At 41.7% G+C, this 26,623-nt stretch overlaps 1 protein-coding gene across 1 annotated transcript in view; it reads right to left on the reverse strand.

The window, feature by feature from the left end:
- Positions 1-26,352, reverse strand: part of si:ch211-250c4.3 (uncharacterized protein LOC100535981 homolog) — an 86,161-nt gene extending 59,809 nt beyond the window's left edge. The window contains exon 1 of the mRNA XM_028795979.2: positions 25,961-26,352. Coding sequence (XP_028651812.1) covers positions 25,961-26,039 — 79 coding nt within the window. The 5' untranslated portion in view covers positions 26,040-26,352. The remainder of the gene's footprint in view (positions 1-25,960) is intronic.
- Positions 26,353-26,623: the final 271 nt, after the last annotated feature.

A 26,623-nucleotide genomic window follows, 5' to 3' on the forward strand; every position in this document is an offset into this window, starting at 1 on the left:
GAAAGTGCAGGAAGTGTGTTTGACAAAAGCATTCACACAACTGAGAGGTTAGATGACCGTGGTCTTGTTTGAAAACAGTAGTAAGTAGGGCGTGACATGAAAGAATCTCAGGTTCAAACTCTCCGTCTCACGGGACTTCATACCGCGCCAACGTTTTTGAAATCTTTTAATTCTCACGGATACGCCTCTTCATTGGGAAGAAACACTACTTTTCCCTGATTGCAACACAAATTAGACGATCTACAAGTCTCTGAGTTAAAGTTTAAATCTGAACTACAGTAATCCCTCGCTATATCGCGCTTCGCCTTTCGCGGCTTCACTCCATCGCGAATTTTATATGTAAGCATATTTAAATATATATCGCGGATTTTTTGCTGGTCCACGGATTTCTGCGGACAATGGGTCTTTTAATTTCTGGTACATGCTTCCTCAGTTGGTTTGCCCAGTTGATTTCATACAAGGGACGCTATTGGCAGATGGCTGAGAAGCTACCCAACTTACTTTTCTCTCTCTCTCTCTTGCGCTGACTTCCTCTGATCCTGACATAGGGGGATTGAGCAGGGGGGCTGTTCACACACCTAGACGATACAGACGCTCGTCTAAAAATGCTGAAAGATTATCTTCACATTGCTACCTTCTGTGCAGCTGCTTCCTGAAGCGACATGCTGCACGGTGCTTCGCATACTTAAAAGCTCGAAGGGCACGTATTGATTTTCGATTGTTTGCTTTTCTCTCTCTCTCTCTCTCTCTCTCTCCCTGCTCCTGACGGAGGGGGTGTGAGCTGCTGCCTTCAACAGCTTTGTACCAGCGGTGCTTCGCATACCTAAAAGCCAAACAGCCCTATTGACTTGTTTGCTGTCCTCTGTCTTTCTGACAGTCTGTGCTCCTGACGCGCACTCCTTTGAAGAGGAAGATATGTTTGCATTCTTTTAATTGTGAGACGGAACTGTCATCTCTGTCTTGTCATGGAGCACAGTTTAAACTTTTGAAAAAGAGACAAATGTTTGTTTGCAGTGTTTGAATAACGTTCCTGTCTCTCTACAACCTCCTGTGTTTCTGCGCAAATCTGTGACCCAAGCATGACAATATAAAAATAACCATATAAACATATGGTTTCTACTTCGCGGATTTTCTTATTTCGCTGGTGGCTCTGGAATGCAACCCCCGTGATGGAGGAGGGATTACTGTATATATTCCATCTCTTTTCGCTGTTCCATTATTTCACCAAGTAATAATTTCCATTTGTTTGCGCTAATACGACCTTTACTATCCTTTTTTTGAGACTTTGGAATTTTCGTACTTCCATTATCTCTGACCCGCTGAGCATGTGTATCACGCCAACATTTTTCAATTCTTTACGACGTTCTACTTTGTCGTCTATTCTTTGTCCTTTATTTCCGGCCCCGGACTGGACATCGAAGTGTCTTTCCGAGAAAATCACATCTCGTCTCCTTCCTTCCAAGATTTTTTTATAATAGAGTGACTTGCATTTATTTAATTTATTTTTTGACTGGGAGGATATTAGCATATATGGTTATATGTGTTTGTTGCTGGGTATAACTCAATGAAATGTATTTAAATAAAAAAGTCTTCATAATTATTGCATCTGATGCAACTCATGCGTCATTTATTCTCACTCCTTAAAAAATACAAAATGAACTGAACATGAACTAGTTCAAAATTGGTTATGGTGAACAACGAACGTGAGTGTATTCATTGTGTGAACTGAACGTTGCACTAGTTCTTGTGAGATGTGAACTTACACAACACTGCTTAAGACTGAGAAGGAATGGTGATGCAGGGTCAAGATGGATGTTTGACCTGAGGGATGATTCCGTGTGAAAGTTGGCCTCAGCTTTGTGAGGTGACCATGAAGTTGGCAGAAGATGTTGAAGATAAATGAGAGGCCCTTTGCAGGTTTAAAGCAAGGGACAAAGATCTATCAAAAATAGAAAGGTCATCTTCTTGAAGGGGTCAGGGGCTCGACTTCTCCCAGCCTTTCCTTTCTAGGTGCTCTCAAGCCGAATGACCCCCCTTCCTGCTTTTAAAAAAAGGATATCTGGTGACGGGGGAACACGGTTCTTCCCAAGCAACCTAAGAAAGACCCTGAGGTGATGTCAGCTTTTTCTGAGAGGTTTTAAAAAATTTTCTCATCGCCTTCTCATTGTTGATCACAGGAAAATGACCGCCGTAAGACATCCTGCAGGACCGTCTGTTGTTGTTCCAGCCTCAAATTCCCTTTCAGTGATCTAATAAGGAAACTTGCGACGTTAGGGTGGTTCAGAACCCCTTCTTATTGTGTGGAAACAATGCTGGAAAAGGCTGTTTTGTACAAATAAGAAAACTTGGGCACTCATTCTGGAAGTTAGTCATTTCCTCCTGGAAAGAATAGGTGTCTGTTTTTCTCATGTAAATGATTGTTGAGACATTCCAGCCAATGCTGGGAATTAAGCCAGGCGATAACAGGGGCCTAAATGATGGAAAGGTCACCCATTGTGCCTCTGCATCCAACGTAAACGCTTTGCTTATCACAACTGATGTCCTCAACCCTTCAGAAGCACTCCTTCGACATCTACCTTCTGCTGCCGACCCTCGGAAATGAGAAACGCAAGGCGGGATAGAGAGACGTGTGAAAAATGACTTTCCTGGTCAGGAATCAAAAAGAACTCGGGTCCAATTTCACTCAGCGTTTAAATAAGTAAAGCTTGAGGCCTGAGTGGGAACAGCAGAAAGGGAAGCAAACGGCCATGAAAAACAAAATCATGTTATACATCTAGCCTGACCCATTTGGTACCGTATACTGTACTGCCACATCTGATAGTAGCTGGTGAGAATAAAGTGAAATACTTGAGAACAACAATGTAAATGTTCTATAGAAAGACAAAGTGAGACATAAACATCTGATGAGTAGAAGAAGGAAGCAAGTCGTTCATAAGAGGAATTTAAAGAACACCATGAAGAGTAAACCCCTATGTGATAGATAGATAGATAGATAGATAGATAGATAGATAGATAGATAGATAGATAGATAGATAGATAGATAGATAGATAGATAGATAGATAGATAATAAAAGGCACTATATAATAGATAGATAGATAGATAGATAGATAGATAGATAGATAGATAGATAGATAGATAGATAGATAGATAGATAGATAGATAGATAATAAAAGGCACTATATCATACATAGATAATACACTATATAACAGAGAGATAGATAGATAGATAGATAGATAGATAGATAGATAGATAGATAGATAGATAGATAGATAGATAGATAGATAGATAGATAGATAGATAGATGAAAGGCACTATATGATAGATAGATAGATAGATAGATAGATAGATAGATAGATAGATAGATAGATAGATAGATAGATAGATAGATGAAAGGCACTATATGATAGATAGATAGATAGATAGATAGATAGATAGATAGATAGATAGATAGATAGATAGATAGATAGATAGATAGATAGATAGATAGATAGATAATAAAAGGCACTATATCATAGATAGATAATGCACTATATAACAGATAGATAGATAGATAGATAGATAGATAGATAGATAGATAGATAGATAGATAGATAGATAGATAGATAGATAGATAGATAGATAGATAGATAGATAGATAGATATTGAAGGCTCTATTTCATACACACACACATTAACTGAAGGTCACTATTTCTCCTTTCCTGTACGTTTTTGGACACCAGACATGTCTTATTTGGAACAAACACGCCAACTCCAAGCAGAAAGTCAGGGCAGGGCATTGAATTGTGGTCCCTGGCTGCTGTGATGCAAAAACACTAACCACTGAAGCGCAGCCACAGTTTTTAAACATTCAGAAGTAATTGTATGTAATGAATCATGCTTTCTATTATTAACCCTGAATTAAATATACTTAAGCTTATGGAAACTTCATTTTTTTCCTTCCCCAAAGTCACAGCTCACAGTCCAAGTGATCTTCCTGTTTGCCTTCCTGTTTGACCAGTTGGCTGAAGTGCTGCTATTTCTTCTTGCTGGTCACATGTCATTTTGCTTTAAAGGTTTAGACGATAGGACGTGACAATAAAGGTGACAATGAAAGAGAGCGTCTGCCAAGGTGAGGTGGCCTCTTCGCTGCTCTCTTCACAGAAAGTTTCCCCCTCAGTGGCTCGTCTAAGATTTCCCAAACTTCAGTGATTTTTGTTTTACTAGCCAATCAAATAAACCTCCCATGAGCCGGGGTTCCTCCAGCTTACTCCATTCTTTAGCTATGCAGAGTACAGACAGTCAGATGTTAAAAAATGAAATCATTATTCTATTTTTAAAAAAGCAGTAATGTATGAAATTCCTGCACCGCCTCATCATTATGTCACACGTGTGACCTCCTACCGCATTTCCACTTCATTTACTTCTTCTCTCATGAGGTCTCCTCCTTTCCATCGGCACAAACGAAGCATGATGGTGTCTCTTTAACACCATTTTCTTGTTGTGGTCACAGATTTAAGTCATCATTGAAAACTAAAGAGATCAGATCCAGAAAATTCAGAAGAGCAACAACAAACTAACGCTACGCATTCTAGGGAGAATCCACAAACTTGGACAAACCAGAAGTATACAATCCTGACCTTTAAACCTGTGACTGTCACATGACAGTTACCTAAGAACTGTTTGGCTATCAGACCAAATAAAATGCAACCCCCACATTCCAAGCAAAACATAAGGATGGGTCCAAATATGCAATACACGAATGCATTGTGTTCCTTGGCCAATCAAATCCCCATAACAATGCCATGGTTATTTTTAAAGGTCAAGGTACAACTGATAAAAAATACAAAAAGAAACCAAATCATGACAGATAAAATAAAGTTTGAATGACTTGATTTTGGATAAAATCATCAATTAACTAAATAAATGTTGGGAGCATCCTGCCTTGCACTCTGTGTTGGCTGGGATTGGCTCCAGCAGACCCCCGTGACCCTGTGTTAGGATATAGCGGGTTGGAAAATGGATGGAAGGATGTTGGGAGCATGATCTGATAGCAGGTTGCTGCACCCACCACACAATGAACCACCTGGTTTAGGACCTGAATGCAGAAAGTCACACCACAGTGGCTGGAGTGCCAATCCCGCCACCAACCCTCCAGTTTTCCCTGCAAGTTGGAGGACCTGCTTGTGGAGCTGGATGAACATTAATGTCATACTCAGGATGGAGCAATTGCAGGTTAAGGACCTAGTGGAGTAAAGTCAATTCTGGTGCTTACATGATTCAAATTGGCAACCTTCCAATTGCCAGTGCAGATCCGTAGCCTCAGAGCCACCGGTCTACCCCAAAGTCTTACTAACTTAATAAGTGTAATCCTTAATAATAAATAATAATAATAATAATAATTCATTACATTTAATGTAATCCTTAATAAAAACAAACCCAGGCTAACGTGATCACAGAAAACACATATCACAATATTTGAAGGCTATGAACTAAAGAGTTCCCAAGTGTTATAGTCCTGAAAATTACAAAATGCCCATTAGAGGGGGAAATACTGTCAAACCCCGGCTAGTAAAAAAGAAGGCAACAAAGATAAAAAAGAAGATTTAATTATAAACAAATGCTCTAATAAATCACACAAATATCAAAAGAGCAAAACACAGGAGGACTCACCAACACCTTAGTGCATTCACAATGAACCGCAAGGGACTGTGGGATTTTCCCAGCCTTTATAGGGCTGAGTTGTGCTGCTCAAAGTCCTGAACTGTTCTAAAAAATGCAAACTAGAAGGGAAAATCCCATCAAAAACCTCAACTAGTAACACAGAGAGCCATGTGGAATCTTCATAACAGGACTTTAAAGAAATATTCTTAATGAAAAAATGCTCTGAAATATATGACTCTCCATAGAGTTACCTAAAATGCAATTCACAGTGAACAAGTCCCAAAAAAACACAATCCAGAAATGAGAATCTTTAAACAGAGCAAAAATGTCAAGCACGTGAAAAATCACAAAATACCCTCAAAAACTCCCAAGTGCATTTGAGATGAGCCGCCAGGAACTGTGGGAGACCCTGTGGGCTTGTACGGCGGAGGGAGGGCAGGTCCTGGTGGTGATTGGCAGGTGGCCCCACTCTTGGAGAACCCACCCACGAAACACGTGGAACTGTCATGTCTCAGGCAGGGATCCTCCCCTGAGTGGAGTTCTAGTTCATGTTTTAGGTCTCTTTTGCTCATTCTTAATTCTTTAATTGATATTGATTATGTGCATCATTCTTTATTTTTCATTTTGCTTATGTATATAAGCTGCCTTTGTTATGTTCAAGGGCAGCACGGTGGCGCAGTGGTAGCGCTGCTGCCTTGCAGTTAGGAGACCTGGGTTCGCTTCCCAGGTCCTCCCTCTGTGGATTTTGCATGTCCTCCGGGTACTCCGGTTTCCTCCCACAGTCCAAAGGCATGCAGGTTAAGTGCATTGGCGATTCTAAATTGGCCCTAGTGTGTGTGTGCCCTGCAGTGGGCTAGCATCCTGCCCAGGATTTATTTCTCCCTTGCATCCTGTGCTGGCTGGGATTGGCTCCAGCAGACCCCTGTGACCCTGTGTTAGGATATAGTGGGTTGAATAATGACTGACTGACTGTTATGTTCAAGGTGTTTTGTTGGTAGTTGCACCATTGGCACGGCCACCGAGCAATCACCACAAGGAACTGCCAGAAGATCTTCAATGAATGTGCTTAGGAGTGGCAAGTTCTTGTGCTTTTATGAATCCAATCCTTTGTGTTTACAGGATTTTTGACCATTTGCTCCGTATTATCGACTATTCTTCAAATTTCGTGTCCAGAATTTTGGTTGTATTGGATTGTCTTATTGTTTTAAGCCATTCCTATTGTATTTGTGCTCTATGGTGCTGCATTGATATTGAAGAAAATTTTTGTGAAGAATTTTTGTAAACATTTTGTTCAAGGCCCTTTTTGGTGATTCACCGGGGTTTTTGATGGGATTTCCCCCCCTCTAATGGGCATTAGGACTTTGGGACTCCTAGTTCATGACTGAAACATAACAAATGATACATAGAAACAGAGAAACTACGTAAATTACAATATTAAGAGGAATACAATAATCAACAATAAACAAAACAGCCATAAAAGAAGACTTGGAACTCCATCTGGGGAGAATCCTGGCTTAACATTACAGATTGAGGGCCGTCCCTTGACAAGGATGGTCAAGTGACTCCACCTCTTGGGGGGACCACTGACAAAATAAGTGGAACATTAAAGAAAACACATCTCTCGATATATAAAATTCAACAGCTGTCTGTCTGTCCGCTTTTCACGAAAGAACTACTTAACGGATTTAGAGATGGGTTTTTTTCTATGATTTACTAGAACATTCCGGTTGATTTTGCGACTTCTCTCATTGTGCTATGTATCATAGTTCACTTGTAGTGCCGATTTATTTGTGTGAATCCAAGAGAGACGCAGCGGGCCGAGGGGAGGGGGCGGGGACCTCCTGACTCACACTCCAGCCTCGGGCGTATCTTACCTCTGCTTAGCTAGTGAATGAGAGAACTACTTCACGGATTTAGGTCATTTTTTTTCTATAATTTGCTCAAACATTCAGGTTGATTTTGCGACTTTTCTCATCACGCTAAAAATCATAGTTCACTTGCAGTAGCGATTTATTCACACTAATCCGAGACAGAGGCTGTGGACCAAGGGGAGGGGGAAGAGTGACGTCAGGAGGGGGGAGACGGGCAGAGCCCTCCTCACTCATGTGCCAGCCTCTGTTCAAATCGTTCTATCTCTCACCATGTTTTGGAGTGGACCTTACCTCAGCTTAGCTAGCGATACCTGTTTGTTTATTGATTTTTAAAGATTGTCCTGTTTCAATACTATGTGGGTGAGCCCGCAGGGGACAGCTAGTAGATACATAAAAACGAAATGACCTACAATATTAACATAAGCAATGGAATCAAAAATCAAACAGGAAGGACATAAAAACTATATTTGAACCCCAGCCAGGAGATGAACCTTGGCTGAAATACAGCATTGTCCTCCTCAGGACCACTAAGGCCAAGTTTATACATAATGCGACGTGACGTGTGCTCCAGTGGACATCTCCTGCTACGCAAGCGTTGTACTGTTCATACTTGTGTGTGTACGTTACGTAAATCTGGAAGATTCCACCAGGTGGCAGTGCAAGATATCATCACCGTGAGAAAATGTTCAGCTTCGCTGTGTTGTGAATTGCCTGAAACATCCATTAAACTCCGAGGACACCTTGCTGCAATATTTCTGTAACCTTCCCTAGATTTGTTCCTCGAGACAATCCTGTCTCAGAGGTCCACAAACAATTCCTTTGACTTCATGCTTGGTTTGTGCTCTGACATGAACTGTCAACTGTGGGACCTTATATAGACAGGTGTGTGCCTTTCCAAATCATGTCCAATCAACTGAATTTACCACAGGTGGACTCCAATTAAGCTGCAGAAACATCTCAAGGATGATCAGGGGAAACAGGATGCACCTGAGCTCAATTTTGAGCTTCATGGCAAAGGCTGTGAATACTTATGTACATGTGCTTTCTCAATTTTATTTTTAATAAATTTGCAAAAATCTCAAGTAAACTTTTTTCACGTTGTCATTATGGGGTGCTGTGTGCAGAATTCTGAGGAAAAAAATGAATTTAATCAATTTTGGAATAAGGCTGTAACATAACAAAATGTGGAAAAAGTGATGCGCTGTGAATACTTTCTGGATGTACTGTAAAAGCACCACGAATGCATTTGTATGTCGACATTTTGCTTCACCACATCGAACCATTCATCAAACATCAAAGCACACACATCGATCCTGTAGGATCCGCATAGCGGCTTTCTGTCACATGTAGATAGTAAACAGAGACTCTGACGTCACATTCCAACTTTTATCACACTGCGCCCCCCTACTTTTTGCTGGTACTGCAACTCGTGCACGCGTCATGTTAATTTCTGAGGACCTTCTCAGAGGACGCATCAAATGAACGCTGAGAATGCATGACAGCCATTATGAGGGCGCGTTCTGAGCATGAAGTATAAACGAGCCCTAAGCCTGCAATAATGGACACAGGGCAAGGGATCACTTTGACATTGGTCTGCCTCCAGTGAACCTAACCATCTGTGTGTGGATGGTGAGAGTCCCCTGGATCAACCAAGTGGGCACACAGATAAAGGTATATAAGGTCTATAAGTATAACAGGCAGACCATCCTCCTTTATGTGGCTCAGTTTTGAAAGAACTGGATTTTGCACCATTAACTGCATGACTTGTAGGTGGGAAAGCTGCATGGTCTCCTAGTGTCTTATGCACTGAACCTGAAACCAGCTGTTTACCAGTTCAATCCCACCAACCAAGCTTTACTAACACATATAGCACCTTTGCATTCATGAATGCCCCATCAAGGCAGTCTAAATGCCCACACACCTTGCGCAGTTGTTCACATTTATTTCTATGGCAGAACACAGGCGGGTGACTTGCTCAGAAGGTAAGCTCTAAAGTGACAAGCTAGTGTGAAGTGCAGATACTCAGCCACTATGCCACACTGCCACTGTTTAAGATGCTGAATATATTGGGAAGAGGATGCTAAGAATGGATCTACCAGGCAAGACAAGAGGAAAAGAGGAAGGCCTAAGAGGAGGTTTATGGATGGGGTGAGAGAGGACTTGCAGGTGATGGGTGTGACAGAGCAAAATGCAGAGGACAGAAAGATATGGAAGAAGATGATCCGCTGTGGTGATCCCTAACAGGAGAACCCGAAAGAAGAAGAAGAAGATAGATCACTGATATAAATGTGACTCATCTTCATAGCACAAAAAGAGAAGAATAACATATTAGTGATGAAAACCTCAGGCTTTGACATCAAGAATAGTGTCAGAGTGCAGAGCAGGAGCCTGCTGTATATGGCTGAAACATCCATAGGGCATCAAGGAAAAAACAGGAAATGTGAATTCAGAAAGAGGGAAGTAAGAGTCAGATGATGGCAAGATAACTCAATGAGATGGCATGAATAAGGTCTGCTAATAAAAATTACCCAAAAGAAAATCCAACGTACAGAAAATCTGAATGCATCAATGCCCTTCAAAGTGCCACTAATTCAGAAGCCTGTCTGGATTGAGTACTTTGTAATTCTCAGGAAAGAACTGAGGGTGTAGAGGTGATTGAACCACTTAGGGTCAAGTGACCATAATATGATAAGAGTAAGAGTGCAGATGTAAAGACTAAAACTTTAAAAGTTTAACTTTGCTAGGGCAAATTTTGAGCAGATGCGGCAAAGTCTAAGGAGGAGAGACTGGGATTACCTTTTAAGAGTGGAGACAGTCATAGGTGGGTGCAGAATTTGGCACAGACACAAGAAGCAGAGGGTGATGGTGTGAGGAACATTATATAGGAAGATTGGCGGAGTGGTGGTTCTGAGGCTAGGGATCTGCACTGGCAATCGGAAGGTTGCCGGTTCGAATCCCGAAATGCCAAACCTTCTGATTGCCAGTGCAGATCCCTACTCTCAGAGCCACCACTCCGCCAGTGTTCCTATATAATGTTCCTCGCACCATCACCCTCTGCTCTGTTGGGCCCTTGAGCAAGGCCCTTACCCTGCAATTGCTGAGGGCTTTGAGTAGTGAGAAAAGTGCTATATAAATGCAAAGAAAGAATTATCAGAATTGGACGATGTTAAGAGAGGTGCCCAGCTGGGGTCAGTGCTGGGGCTGCTGCTGTTTGTAATATATATAAATGATTTGGATAGGAATATAAGTAACAAGCTGGTTAAGTTGGCAGATGATACCAAGATAGGTGGATTGGCAGATAATTTGGAATCCGTTGTATTATCACAGAGGGACTTGGACAGCATATATTCTTGGGCTGCTTTGTGGACAATGAAACTTAATGGAAGCAAAAGTAAAGGATTACACCTAGGAGGTACACCATGAGTGGTCTGAAAATTAAAAGTACACCTTATGAGAAGGACTTAGGAGTCATAGTGGACTTGACACTATTATATTCCTTAACAGTGTTCAGAAGCCATTAAGAAGGATAACAGACTGTGAGGTTATATAGCGCCTTGATGTGTGGGGTACAAGTCCAAGAAGGTTCTGCTCAAGCTTTATAACACACTGGTGAGGCCTCATCTGGAGTACTGGGTGCAGTTTTGGTCTCCAGGCTACAAAAAGGACATAGCAGCACTAGAAAAAGTCCAGAGAAGAGCAACTAGGCTGAGTCCAGGACTACAGGGGATGAGTTATGAAAGGGGCTAGGACATGCACTGATTTTACAGCTCATTGCCACGGCCACCACATGACAAGCCACCCAGATTGGGACCTGAGTGCAGCCGAGCAAGATTAAAAGAGCTGATGCTTTACATTTTAATCAAAAGAACATTAAGTGGAGACATGAGTGAAGTGTTTACAATTATGAAGGGAATTAGTACAGTGGATTGAGACGGTGACTTTAAAATGAGTTCATCGAGAACACAGAGACATAGTTGGAAACTTAAGGGTAAATTTCACACAAACATTAGGAGGTTTATTTTTACACAAAGAACAATAGACACTTGGAATAATTGACCAAGTAGTGTGGTAGACAGTAAGACTTTAGGGACTTTCAAAACTAGAGCTAATGTGACTAGGACTGGTGAGCATTGTTGGGCTAAATGACCTGTTCTCATCTAGATTTTGTAATGTTCTAATGATGTAATGTTATAATTAAATAAATTAAATTATGTTCTAATTAAATAAACAAAAGTAGAAATATACATCCTCATTCCTCCTCTTTTTCACAATCCATATTTGTTTCAGGAGTTATACCGTTTTTAATTATTTTTCCTTACAGATCAACTGGAATATCTGTGCTATCTAACCTTATATGTAAGGCTGCTCTTTGTAGACTATGGTTCAACATTTAATACAATAATCCCTGACATATTGGTAAACCAGCTGACAGACTTAGGCCTCCCTTCCTCTGCCTGCACCTTGATGAAGGACTTTCTGACAAAGCGACCACAAAGGGCTAAACTCAGCCCTCATTTCTCCTCTTCCCTTCTGCTCAGCGCAGGATCTCCACAAGGCTGTGTGCTGAGCCCACTGCTTTACTCTCTGTACACCCATCCTACAAACACTATCATTAATTTTGCAGATGATCCCACTGTAATGGGGCTCACATTAGAAAGAGATGAGTCGGCCTACAGAGACGAGCTCCAGAGACTGTCAGAATGGTGCTCAGTGAATAACCAAGGGACTCATTCTGGACTTCAGAAAGCACAGCACAGAACCGGTTCCATTCTACATCAATTGAGACCATGTGGAAAGATTAGATTGGTTTATTTATATAGCACAATTTAAAAACAACCTGTGGTTGACCAAAGTGCTTTACAACCTTAAAAAAAATAAATGAATAAAAATGAATAAATAACAGATACAACAGCATATGGGTAATACAGAAAACAAAAAAATACATATAAGCATACAATGGTACCTCTGGTCATGATCGTAATTCGTTCCAAAACTCTGGACGTGATCCGAACGTAATTTCCCCATAAGATTGTATGTAAATACAATTAATCCGTTCCAGATGGTACGAACTGTATGTAAATATATATATTTTTTTAACCACAAAAATAGTTAATTATACCATGGAATGCACAGTGTAATAGTAAACTAAATGTAAAAACATTGAATAACACTGAGAAAACCTTGAACAGCAGAGAAAACTAACATTGTAAGAGTTGGCGCTAGACCCCTATGAACTGCTCGCTATAAACTTTTTTTATGAGTTTTAAGCACAAAAAAAAATTAAATGCCACTTCTCTTGTGAAACTTTTCACACCATCCTCTACTGACTTTAAATTCATCACCTTCGCCACTCGAAGAAGGATTTTTTTTCAGCAAATCACCATGAATCTTCCTGGCTTTCACTCCTATGATCGCCTTCCTTACGCTATCCCCTGCAAGTTGCTTCTCATTCAACCACACTAGCAACATTTTTTCCACCTATTCCAGCACTTGAGGCCTCTGCTTGGTTAACATTGTAACTCCTTTTGCAACATCAGCTGCTTTGTTAGGCCCTGTATACGCAAACAAAAGAAAATGGGAAACGGAGAATGGGAGATCATTGACGCGTATGAACGCGCGTAGGGAAACTGGCCGACAGTGTTTTTGTTCGCCACCAGAGCGTGTGGTCATGAACAGATGCATAATTTTGGCAAACTTTTTGATCGTAACCCGATTTGTATGTGTTCGGAAACGTTCGTGACCAGAGGTTCTACTGTACTACTAAAATACCTTAAAAGCCTGAGTACACAAGTGGGTTTTTAGCCTGGATTTAAAAGATTCAATGGTTTATGGGTGATCAAACATGGAGAGGAAGACTATTCCACAATTTGGTCCCAACCTCAGAGAAAGCACAGTCACCTTTATGCCTCAAACGACTCTTTGGGACAGAAAACAGCAGCTTATCGACTGACCTCAAAACTGTATGAGGACAGTAGGGGTGTATAAGGACAATGAGGTAAGTTGGAGCTAAACCGTTCAAAACTTTAAAGACGAACAATAAAATTTTAAAATCAACTCTAAATTTCACCCTAAAGATACTAACAATGGGGTGATAAGGCACAATTTCTTTATTTTTCTTAGCAGATGTACGGCTGCATTTTGCAAAAGCTGAAGACAAGACAGAGTAGACTGACTAACCCCAAAATACAGAGCATTACAATAATCCAGACGGGAAGAAATAAAAGCACAGATCAATGTTCCAAAATTGGCAAAAGAAAACATGTGCTTTACTTTGCTCAGGATTCTCAGATGATTGAAAGTGGCCTTAACCACAGCTTTTATTTGCTTATCAACAAATTCAAATTCCTGGGAACCAACATCTCAGAGAACCTTTCGTGGTCTGAAAACACAGCCGCAATGGTCAGAACAAACAAAACACAAACCGGACTCTGCGCTATCTGAGTGTATTCAGGACAAAAAACTTGGGAGCAAAAACTATTGGTGGCTTTTTTTTATGGTTTAACCATTGAGAGCATCCTGGCATACTGTGTCACTGTGTGGTACGCCGGATGCACGGCCAAAGACAAGAAGGCTCTCCAGAGAGTCATAGACACAGCACAAAGAATCACAGGCTGCTCTCTGCCCTCCCTGAAGACATTGCTCATCCTGCTATCTCACCAGAGCCATAGACATCATTAAAGGTCCTTCACATCCTGGTCACCCCCTGTTTGAACTGTTCTCACCAACTATGGAAAAATCCAGTATGTCACATCTTTCAAGTTTTTGGCAAATTGAGGAAATGGTGTTGCCCCTATAATTAACGATCTCTAGATTTCATTTTTCCTGAGTTTCATGTACACAATATCGTTTTTGTCACAAATCAACAACACACCTGCCATTTAAATTACGCAGTCTCAGCATTTAAATCACATGATCGTAATCTGACATTTTCATTGGTAGGCGGTCTTTCCTCATTGGTCAGTGGAGTTGCTAGGTTTTGGTCTATAAAATACTGTGTCCATACTAGCTTCTTCCATCGTGCTATGACTGGAATGAAGACATATTTGGCCATCACCACTACCTTATAACATCAGGAATGACCTAGTAACTCCAACAACTCAATTTTGCAAAAAATGGCAGCTGCTGGGTTTTTCCATTGCACGTGAGCGTTGCCCTCTGGTCAGTGTTACAGATCTTTGAAAGCACAGACTGACAGGTTCAGAAACAGTTTCTTTCCAATGGGCCATTGTCACACACGTGGACTCGGAAGGCAGTCAAAGGGCTCAAATCGGGGCTCTGAGACGCCAGACAAGGGGTTGGCGTTGAGTAGTAATGTCTTTTCTCCTCTCGCTATAGACCTCCAGAATAAAAAACCACATAAACCACTTATACCTGACCCTGACCTCACTTCCAGCCCTGCTGATGACCCTCAGATGACCTCACATCACTTCCTTCCTACAAAGACGTCTTTTCTCTTCCTCCACTCTAAAAGCCTGCTTCGTTCGCTTGCCATTAGTCCCAGTTTTGGAACTCCAAGAGTCCAGTCTTTATGGACTACTCATTAATTCAGCACAATATACGGGGTGGATCCCCAAATCTTTTGATTTGTTTTGTGCTTTATTACATTATAAATTCATTGAACAAAAATAAGCAAATTAAGTCGGGTTAAATAATTTTTGGTCAGTGTTGGGTTAATAGACTCATGCATACTGTGGCTGCCCTCATGCAGCTGCTCCCCCATGAAATGGTATTATTTATTGTATTACTACTGGTTTCATTTAATGTAATTTCTTTTTAAGTATATATTTTATGTATAATATACTGTTTTTCTATAAGCTGGAATAAATATGTTATATACTTTAGTGCAATAATATTTTTTTATATTTTATTATTTTTTTGTTGATCTTCTTGTTTGTTTTATGTGTTGTAGTATTTTTTGCTTTGCACCACTCCCCCCCCCCCCCCCATAACCCTATCATCTATGGGAGAAAGCGAAAACTTTAAATTTGTCAAAAATTTCAATTTCCGGTTTTCGACAGATCTCAACGTTTTAGGGTCCCCTGATATCTCGACAATGGGTGTGAGTCTGTCTGTGTGTCACAGTGTCTTGAGGATGGTCCAGAGCTAATACGGCTGGACAGAAAAATACCATACTTGAAACTTCAGTCTGTTATGAGATGACGATGTGCTGATCGGGTTTTGACCCAAATCATGAAAGCGAAAGAGGCGCTCTAGAGGAACCCTCAAATACTGTAATTAATTATGAATTCTTCTCGTCAATTGCTATCATAATGTCCTATTTTATGATCAGAAAGATCGGCATCAGAGCGGTAAATAATTTCTGTAATGTTATAGAATAGTTTGGGTAACTTGGTTCCTGGGGTACAAAGCCGACTGACGCTCACATCGGATTTTTTTTTTCACTGTCGTAGTGTTATTTTACAATGGCAATAAAGGCTTTCTATTCTATTCTGTTCTATTATGATCACCATCCCATGATGCTTTGCAAGTCCAGTATGACTGTTTCCATTTCTCTACTACATGGGCACTTACTAGTGGGAATTTCCCATTGGGATTAATAAAGTATCTATCTATCTATCTATCTATCTATCTATCTATCTATCTATCTATCTATCTATCTATCTATCTATCTATCTATCTATCTATCTATCTATCTATCTATCTATCTATCTATCTATCTATCTATCTAGTGAAATGACATACACAAAATTAGACAGTAACTTTGAAGCAGGGTTTGAACCGAAATCTGCATGCCAGTTTAAATCCAAGTGGCACAGTGGTAATGCTGCTGCCTCACAGTAAGGAAACCAGGGTCCCTGTGCTGAGTTTATTTGTTCTCCCTGTGTCTGTGAGGGTTTCCTCCCACAATCCAAACACATGCAGGTTAGGTGAACTGAATATTTGTGTGTGTGTGACTGGTGCCCAGTTCAGGGTTGGTTCCTGTCTTGTGCCCTATGATAGCTGGGATAGGCTTCGGCTCTCCCCTTGACACCAGTCTGGATTAGGAAGGTTAGAAAATGACTTCACATTTTAAATCGCTTCGCTCGCCAACACCCCGGCCTGCTCTATGCGCCAGCCACTTCACGTCTCTGTCGCTCGTGTATGTGGATTTAATTTTCACCAAACAACAAATCTTTTAATTCTCGTGGATACGCCTCTTCATTTGGAAGAAACACTACTTTTCCCTGATGGCAACATGAATTAGATGATATACAAGTCGACGACTTGAAGTTTAAATCCGAACAATACATTAAATCTCTTATCGCTGTTCCGTTATTTCACCAAGTAATAATTTCCGTTTGTTTGCACAAATGCGATCTTTACTATCATTTTTTTGAGATTTTCGAATTTTAGTACTTCCATCATCTCTAACCCGCTGTGCATGTGTATTGCGCCAATGTTTTTGAATTCTTTATGACATTCTACTTTGTCATCTACTCTTTGTCTTTTATTTCCGGCCCTGGGTGTGGTGAAATCTCATGGCATAAAGTCTTCTCTCACAGGACTTGAAAGTATCTCTCTGAAAGAGTTATGTCTCGTCCCAGGATTTTTTTATTATAATAGAGAGATAAAAAGTATTCAACCCCTTGGAAGTTTTCACATTTCATTTTTATACAACTTTGAATCCTAGTGTATTTAATTTGTTTGTTTTTTTTTACACTGATCAACAGAAAAAGAGTCTTTAATGTCAAAGTGAAAAGAGATCTCTGCAAAGTGGTCTAAATTAATAACAAATACAAAATAAAATGCTAAATAATTGACTACATAAGTATTCACCCCCTTTAATATGACATCCCTAAATTGTTACTTGTAATGCCTACTGGTTTTAGACATCCCATAACTTGTTCAGTGGAGATCACCAGTCTAGGGTTTCACTCAGTTGTTGTCTAAATGCACCTGAATGTGGAAGGTCCAACTTGTGGTGAGTCGGTATGGTGGTCTAAACTGCACAATGAAGACAAAAGAACAAACCAAGCAGTGCCACGAAAACCACAAGTCAGGCTGATGAAGACAAAAAAATTGTCCAAATCACTGAAGATCCTGTTAAGTCATTCATGTAGACATGGAAAGAGTAGGACAAAGCTAGAAATCTGGTATATCAGGTCATCACACAAAACTGAGTGGTCGTGCAAAAAGAAGACGAGTGAGGGAGGCCACCAAGACCCCTCTAAGAACTCTGAAGGAGTTACAAGCTACAGTGGCTGAGATTGGAGAGGCTGTACGGACAACACAAGTGCTGCACCAGTCCCATCGTTATGGAAGACAAAACACACAGGCCATCTCAGCTAGAGTTTGCCAGAAGGCACATGGGACACGCTGACCTCAGTTGAAGAAGGTTCTATGGCCTGATGAGACCAAAATTGAGCTTCTTGGCCATCAGACTAAATGCCATGTTACACAGCACATTACTAACAATGCACCATCCCCACCATGAAGCATCATGCTGAGGAAACTACAACTGGCCCAACTTCATCACTGGTGAAGACAAACTTTGTTCTGATGACCTTCTTCTATCGACAGCATCCTCTCCCACAGCAGGATTATGTGACATACCAGTTGCATGACCACTGACTGGAAGGATCAGCATCGCGTGGTGAAATGATGGCTCAGTGAATCATCAGGACATGCCACCCACATCAGGACAATGTCCTGTTAGCCAACTGATGAAGACGACTAGCAGCACCAGCATAAACACAACACACCCTGGATGTTCCCTGTGTGACCCTCTGCCATCTGGTAAGCAGCATATGGCAATCCAATCCCACACATAAAGATGGAAGAAGAGCTGTGGCCTCCATCATCCCCATGTTCAACTGCTGAGAAGTGAGTTAAATCCCACCTTGGGTGGTTATCATACACACCCACAAAATCCAGCTTCCCAAAGGCTGACTCAGTTTATCTATTTATTTATTGCTATTTTTTTTACTGCTCTTTTTTTATATAGATGTAAAATGTAGTTATTTTCTATTGGTATATTTCTACTTTTATGAGAGATGTTATACCAAATTTAATTGTTGAGAGACCACCATGGCCACCATAATGACAAAGATTTCTATTCTCTTCATTTGGGAGCCTCTCTGAGTGTCACTAAACACTTGGTGGAGTAGAGGAGGTCTCACTAAAGTGCAGGAAGAGAAATGACTTGAGCAGGAAGGTAAGGTGACCATCCGTCCCCGTTTTCCGGGAACAGTCCCCTTTTTCGGACAACTGTCCCCACTCAGAAACATGTCCCCGTTTCGTCCCCGGTTTCAGCTGGTTCACTTTTTTGAATGTATCTCATCACCACGATAATTTGAACTCGGCGCGCGTGCGCGGTGTTTTGACGGCGGTTGTGCTTTACCGCATCCTGCAACTTTGGCGAGAAATCACGTGATAAGCTTTCGCTTTGGACTCTGTAGTGTTTAGAGTCCCTACTCGTGATCTGTAGATTCTAAATCCCCAAATTGACCCTGGATTGGCCCAAAACATTCTGGTCACCTTACAGGAGGGTCAACTGTTGAGCTGCACAGTTTGTCAACGCTCTCATTGCAGGAGATTTCATTTGCCTTGCCAGTTATAGTTCAATATCACAGCCAGTCAAACGGCTCACCCATGATGTTCACTCAGTTTCATCTGCTCCAAACAGTGGAAAAACGAGATTGGTCATTTAGCATCCAGAGATGACTTCTATCAAGTGTCATCTCCCAATGTCCGCGCGCTTCTGCCCTGGGCACTGTTCCTCGATATCCTAAAACACGGCAGAGCAGCGAGCAGGAAAAGTCTGAACGTCTTATCTGAGGAATGTGTGACTCAACATTTGTTTGCACAATTGTGTTGCCGGCCCTCCTAGTCTTAATCACTTATTTGGGGTTTGTAAGCGTCCCGGCGGTCAGAGAGCATCTGCCCTTCATTAAGGGGGACACGTCAGAACTGCGACCAATCCGATTAGAGGACGCAGCAGGCTACGAATCAGCGAGCAGAAGGAGTGTCTCAGGCAGAGTGCGACGGGAGGAGGAGGACGCATGGAGGAGATGCTCCGTCCCAACTGCTCTTCTCCTGACACCTAACACCATGGGGTGCGTTAGGTTAGGGGGTTATCGCTACCCTTTTTCTTTCCGTAGGTGCGTCACTCTTGAAAATAAAACAATAAAATGGTTCTTGAGATCGATGCCTTTGGGCAGTAGTCTCCAACTCCGAACCTTTAGCGCTGCTGTGCCTTAACGGTAATATTGAAAACACGTTGGGATTCTTTCAATGCAACAAGGAGATCAGGGTTCAATGAAGCTCTACGTATGGAATTTGCATGTTCTGCCGGTGTTCGACAGGATTTCCTTCGGTTGCTCTGGTTTCATCCCACAGCCCAATGGCATGCAGTTAAGTTTGAGTGGAGATGCCAAATTTGCCCGTGATGTCCGTGTGTTCGCCCGGCAAAGGGCTGGCACCCTGTCCAGAGATTGTTGCTGTTTTGTCCCTTCCTGGCTGGGATACCAGCTTCCCCGCGACCCTGTGAGAATGATGGATGGGTGCTATATGCTAAAACAACTTCGTAAAATGATTCAGTGTCTTTTTAATCTATTAAAAGGTTTTGTGGCAGCAAAGGTTGGGATGCTGGTACGTGGACGTGCAGGCTATTAGCCAAACTAACGTCCCAGGGAGCAGGAGTGGTAATATCGCAACAATTCTCACACTACGATTTTCTTTGAGGAAACAACACCAACCACTTCGCCACCAGGTTTTAAATTACCATTGACATTATCTGAGATTCAAAAGTGCTATGTTACTGAATGCTTTTCCTTCATGGCATTTTTGTAATCGATTTCACAAAATGTCTAAAAGTTAAAGTATATATGTTTGGTCTGTAACTTGTCTGGAAGTGGGCTTCTTCTTCTGCACTTCAAGGTTTCTAAAGCCGGTAGGAGCATTGTTCTGGGCGGATTTCGCACGTAACGTTACAGCCATCTCCACGTACACTTTCTATGGGGACCTCCATTCCCGACATAAATGTCCCATTAACAAAAGATGACATTAAACTGATTGATTTGAATGAATGTTCGCGCGTGCGCAAACTGAGCCGCGATATCACCCGAGCAAACCAGATGTTCAGTTTGCCCCGAAACTTGTCACCTGGTCGATTTTTTTAATCAATCCGCTGAGTTGACGTTATTTGACTAAGGGACCACCGGCAGTTCCTGGAAGCTTACAGAGGTTTTTTTTTTTTTTTTGTGATTATGGGATACCAGCGTTCACTATCCCATGCTAGTTCAATTAACTCATGGTCATACAAAAATGAATGCGCATTTTCTGTGCGTCATTAAAAAAAAGTTGGCGCAAAAAAATGCATTTTCAAAACTCTGCGTTAGGCTAATTGTCTGAACTGGCCCGGCATAATGAGTGAATGTGGGTGAGGCAGAATGCGGGAGTTTGGCCTGAAATTGACTTAGCGTCCCGCAACATATAAGTGCTGAAAATGGTTAGAAAACGGTTGCTTCCACGTGCCGTGTTGTGTTTATATGGGCAAGAATCGAAATTAGTGTTATTAACATTTTATCAAAGTTTTCGGTTTTTTTACAAAAGTCATATTTTCCAATGGGCGGCACGGTGGCGCAGTGGGTGGCGCTGCTGCCTCGCAGTTGGGAGACCAGGGGACCTGGGATCGCTTTCTGGGTCCTCCCTGCGTGGAGTTTGCATGTTCTCCCCGTGTCTGCGTGGGTTTCCTCCGGGCGCTCCGGTTTCCTCCCACAGTCCAAAGACATGCTGGTTAGGTGGATTGGCGATTCTTAATTGGCCCTAGTGTGTGTGCTTGTGTGTGTCCTGCGGTGGGTTGGCACCCTGCCCGGGATTGGTTCCTGCCTTGTGCCCTGTGTTGTCTGGGATTGGCTCCAGCAGACCCCCGTGACCCTGTGTTCGGATTCAGCGGGTTGGAAAATGGATGGATGGATGGATATTTTCCAACTCGCTAAATCCAGTGCAGGGTCGCGCTGGCGCCTATCTCATCCAGCACAGGGCTCAAGGTAGGAACAAACCTTGGGCAGGACTCCAGTCTTTCACTGGGCGAACGGAAACACCGAACACAAACACACACATACACACACATGGGCAAATATGGCGCCATCAATCCACCTAACCTGCACGTCTTTGGACTGTGGAAGGAACTCCATGCACACACGGGGAGAACATGCAAACTCCATTGACCCGGGACGTGAACCCTACTCTTCTTATTGCGAGGCGGCCACAGTGCGGCTGTTTTTTTTTTTCTAAAATAATGATTTTTAAAAGTTGTAAATCCGAGACTGCATCAGCTATCCAGTGCATGTAAAATGTGTCGCATCTCCGTCTGTCTGTGTTTCTGCATCACCGCACGCAGACTGCAGGCGTGGGACTCACTCTGGGAAACTGCCCCCTGGCACGCCACTTTTAAAGATGCTGGCTCTTTAATGGCGCTAAAGGATTGTGTGGTTTCTAGCTGAACAATAGTTTGACACAAAACTGTTTAATTCGACGAAGAGTTCTTTGAAAATGTCCCTAATATGTGGACAAAACAGTCATCTTTTATACAATAGGTGACCTAGCGGGATAAGACAAATTAATGAAAAACTTTTTTTATGTAGCAGCCCTTATAAAATGAGGAGCCCTATTGGAATTTCACAACATCTGTATGGATTTATTCCAAGCTGTTTATGGAACCCGCTATGGGTCTTAGTAAAGGGCTCTTTTTGGGACCTTTATGGTTGTTTTAATAACCCCCTATGCATCGCTCTGAAGAGCCTCTTTGGCCCCTTTATTTTTAGGAGTGTGAGGTAGCAGGAGTTACTGAATACACGCCGATCCCCGTCATCTCATAACTTCCTCACTTACTTGAAGGGCGATATAATTAATATCAGTAAAAGGTATTTTACTGCACAAATATATCAGCTAAAAAAGCACCGCTTACAATGAAATATAAAGAACGTGTGGTCTGATTTGTTACGCAGAATATTTAAAATGCGTTTGATGGTGAGATGCACCCTGAATGTCGCTATATTAAATCAGGGTTGACGTAATCGCATTGTAAATGTAACGCGGGTAGTTTCGCCATTCATTTTTAAAATATATGATATTTAGAAAAAATATTAATCAGTATTTTAAAAGTAGGTGCTGTTTTTATGCGCCTATTTAAATGTTGTCAGAAGGGGATGTGTCCGCTTGTGGCGGGAGCCAATCGCAGGGCGCGCATTTCTACGGGTGGCACAACGCGGGACGGTCTGAAAGCTTCTGGTTCGGAGGCGCACACCTCCGCTCCGGGCTTAGGACTAAAGCGCCACGACCCAGAGGCGATAACAAGTGGCTTACCGACACTGTTAGAGTATATTGTATATACAGGAATTACAGGAAGGAGTTGGATCTGCTGAATAAACACTTTGAACTGGAATCGGTTGTCGCGTGAGTGTTTTTCCTACTATGACACAGAAAAAGCGCACAACAGTACTTTAGATTATCCATCATCCGTCCATCAAACCCGCATGATCCTGAGCAGGGACGCGGGGAAGCTGGAGATTATAATAATTTAATCTTTGCAGAACAGTTCCCCAACACTGAGCATGAACATCTCAGAAGCTAGAAGACACAAAGGCAACCCCAGACGAGGAATACGAAAAATATAACAAAGTAGAGAATTCCTGTTTTTATCTGCCTAAATGTGACGAGACTGTGATTCTAGTCGCTGGACAGCCCCAGCCACACCTTTGAGTTTTAGCAAAATAAGAGAAGACGCAAAGAACATCATTTACTAGCAAAAAGAAAAGGTTAATAGTCAGTGTGCCCTCGAATCAAAATGGTAACGGCTGAAGTCCCTGCATCTTGATATTGAGATGGGCGGCTCAGACCCAATACATGTCATACTCCATGCGGCCACTAGAGTGCGTTGTATGTGATAACGGTAAGCAAAGCAGTTTTAGCTTCAGTACGTGGAGGTCAGTTGTGTGCACAAGGAGTGACGCTCACTAAACAATTAAGGCCATGGGAGTAAGGATATAACGTGGGTATAAGAATTAGCTGCCTATGCATCACATATCCTGGCAGCACTGGGCATAAAGCAGTAAACAATCTTGAACAAGGGGCCAGTCCATTGCATGGCACACATATTGTATGTACTCACGTTTGGGCTAATTCAAAACAGACTGTGAACCTATTTGGGGAAAATGTGGGAAAAATGGGCAAAGTCTACTTAGGCAACAACCAGGCATTGCCATATATATATATATATATATATATATATATATATATATATATATATATATATATATATATATATATATATATATATATGTATATATATATATATATATATATATATGTATATGTATATATATATATATATATATATATATATATATATATATATATATATATATATATATTATCACACATGAATGTCAGAGGGTCACCCTCCAAGTTTTTCCCAAGTATGTGCAACCACCCTGGACCGAGATGGGGTTCTACCACTTACTGCCTTGTCTTCCTCCACAGTGCAGAGAAACCACCCAGTGAGGACAACTGACTCCGCCCCTTCTGGTCTATGGGCCATAAAAGCACAACGGCTTGGAAGAAGCCGTCACTTCTTTCCCGAGTGACCAGAGCAAAAGAGCTCCTCAATCATCCGATGGCAGATGAAATAGCAATTGTTGGTCTAGCCACGTCATTCTGGTGGCCACAGTTTTTGTTTCATTTTCACACCATTGAGCGTTGTTATTTTTTTTATTCAAACCATTAAGTAAACAGGGATGGCTGGGTTGAATTTATCCTTGCTTGAGCCTTTCAGACCCTCAGACAACCACTATATATATATATACATATACACACACACACACATATATATATATATATATATACTATGTGATATATACACTATAGCATATATAATATATGCAGTGTCTACAAACATATATTCACAGTATGTGTATATGTGTAGTATTGAGGCTAATCACTGTTTTACAGGTATATATATATATATATATATATATATATATATATATATATATATACTATATATATATATAGAGAGAGAGAGAGAGCATATGTATGCATTGTGTATAGAAATTACGAGAGAGTTTATTATATTAAGTTGTTCATATCACTCCTGTAAAGTCACAGCTACTACATGGTTCAAAGTATGTGTATGTGCATATGTATATTTATGTATGTATATATGTGTGTGTGTGTGTGTGTGTGTGCTTGAATACATGCATGTGGGGTTGTATACATGTGAATGCTTAGGTTACCAGTTATGTGTAACTGAATGTGTGTGTTTTTTTGTGTGCATTTACGTGTTTGTCTGTATATATATCAGGTGTGTTTATCTCTATAAGTGTGTGTATTTAATATTGTAGGATCTGTATGTGTATGTAATGTTTGTAAATATGGGTTCGGTATGTGAAAAGGAATGCATATGTGTATGTAGAAGTAGATATTTGTGTGCATGCTGGTAAGTGAGATTATACATGTGCTTGGGTTGGTAATAACTTTACATTTATAAAGTGGCTGAGAGTGTTTAAATATAAGCCAACAAAGCCACAAATCAATAAAAACAAAAAATCAATAAAAAGTGCAAATATATAGCACGTGCAATTAATAAAATCTGAATATGTATACACAAATCTCTGTGACTGCTGCACAGTAAATGTGTATTTCTATTCCTACATGTGGTGCACATACAGTACAGTATATGCAGATGTGTATTTGTATGCCTATGTAAGTGTGTGTAAATATGAAGGCTGCATGTGAGGTGTAGGTGCCAGAGTGTACAAACAAGTACGTGTGCGTGTGTGAGTGTGCGTGAGAGTGTACATGCAGCTGTATGTGAATGTGTGCATACGTGTGTGTAGATGATTCAGTTTCATTTTATATAGCACTTTTCGCAGGTGGTTGGCCCACAGCACCGCCGAGAATATCAACAAGGAAGACAATTCCACACTTTACATGCTTAATGCCGTCAGAGCCCGGCTGCTATGAAGGAGGGCAAAGCAGATATGAAATTCAGAGAAAACTGGCCCATCACAAAATACTCCCGACCGGTTCGTGAAGTTATTCAATCGTTCTAATTCTCTGTAGCACCTTTCATAGTGAGCAATATGGCAATATGTTTTTATAACCTAAAAAGACACAAAGGATTGAAAGCCTACAAAAATGAGCCATGCAGCTATCTGGAGCAGAGGTTCATACGGCATCAGGGGTTCCCCTACAGCTTCCTCGTGCCCCCATTTTTATTTTTCAGGGTGCCCCAGTGCTGCTCACCCACTCAACCTCCTTGTGTCAAGAGCCCTCAAAAAACAGCCGAGACCCACCTTCACTTCTAAACTTAACATTACAAACAGACACCCTACAGTGGACAGGAAGCCCCCAGATGTAGCGCCCCAGACAGTGCCAGTCTCACAGCAGCACAAACAGATAACCCCCTTGATGACACCAGTAAACAGTTGATGTTTCACTCACCTTTTCTCCATGGGACCAGCAGTGCGATGGTTTTTTGCCAGCTAGACATTATACTGGCTCTTTTAAGTTTACGGCTCATGATTATAATCCTTTAGGAAGATCTGCTGCTTCTGCTCATTGGTGACCCTCTTGATCCCAGCTTGTTCCTCCGTTATGAATAAGCCATGGTCCTGGAGTGCCAGCTCTCCACACACAAGTGGATCATCTAGAGCTTGTGCCAGTCTGTTCACCACCCTGCCTCTTCCAGCTAATGCCCAGTGACTAGACAGGAGCCTCCTCCAGCATGTTGCGCTCGTAGCCTGATCTTCAGGACAGACTGAGTCCTTGGCTGCCGGAGCGCAGCCCTTTGAGAACTGCCAGTGGCAGAGCGCCAGCCGTGAGTGATTAAGGCAGCGGTCGCGAGGAATGCACATCTCACTCTCTCTCTCTCTCTCTCTGTGTAGCTTGAGTGAACGAGCAAGTGAGCAAGCGAGTAAAGATGGAGGGGGGTCGGGGGGGGGGGGGGGGGTTGCACCTATAATACTTCTCCATTTAAATCACCAGCAGCTAGCACGGCCGGGCCAGTGGTCTTCTCCTACTCAGCACTTATCAAAGAAATGCCATTTTCAGGAATGCACAATTCTGCCAGTTGTGAGATGACCCTGCCAGGCCTGTGAGAGTAGT

Source organism: Erpetoichthys calabaricus, chromosome 2, assembly GCF_900747795.2.
Source record: "Erpetoichthys calabaricus chromosome 2, fErpCal1.3, whole genome shotgun sequence".
NCBI lineage: Eukaryota > Metazoa > Chordata > Cladistia > Polypteriformes > Polypteridae > Erpetoichthys > Erpetoichthys calabaricus.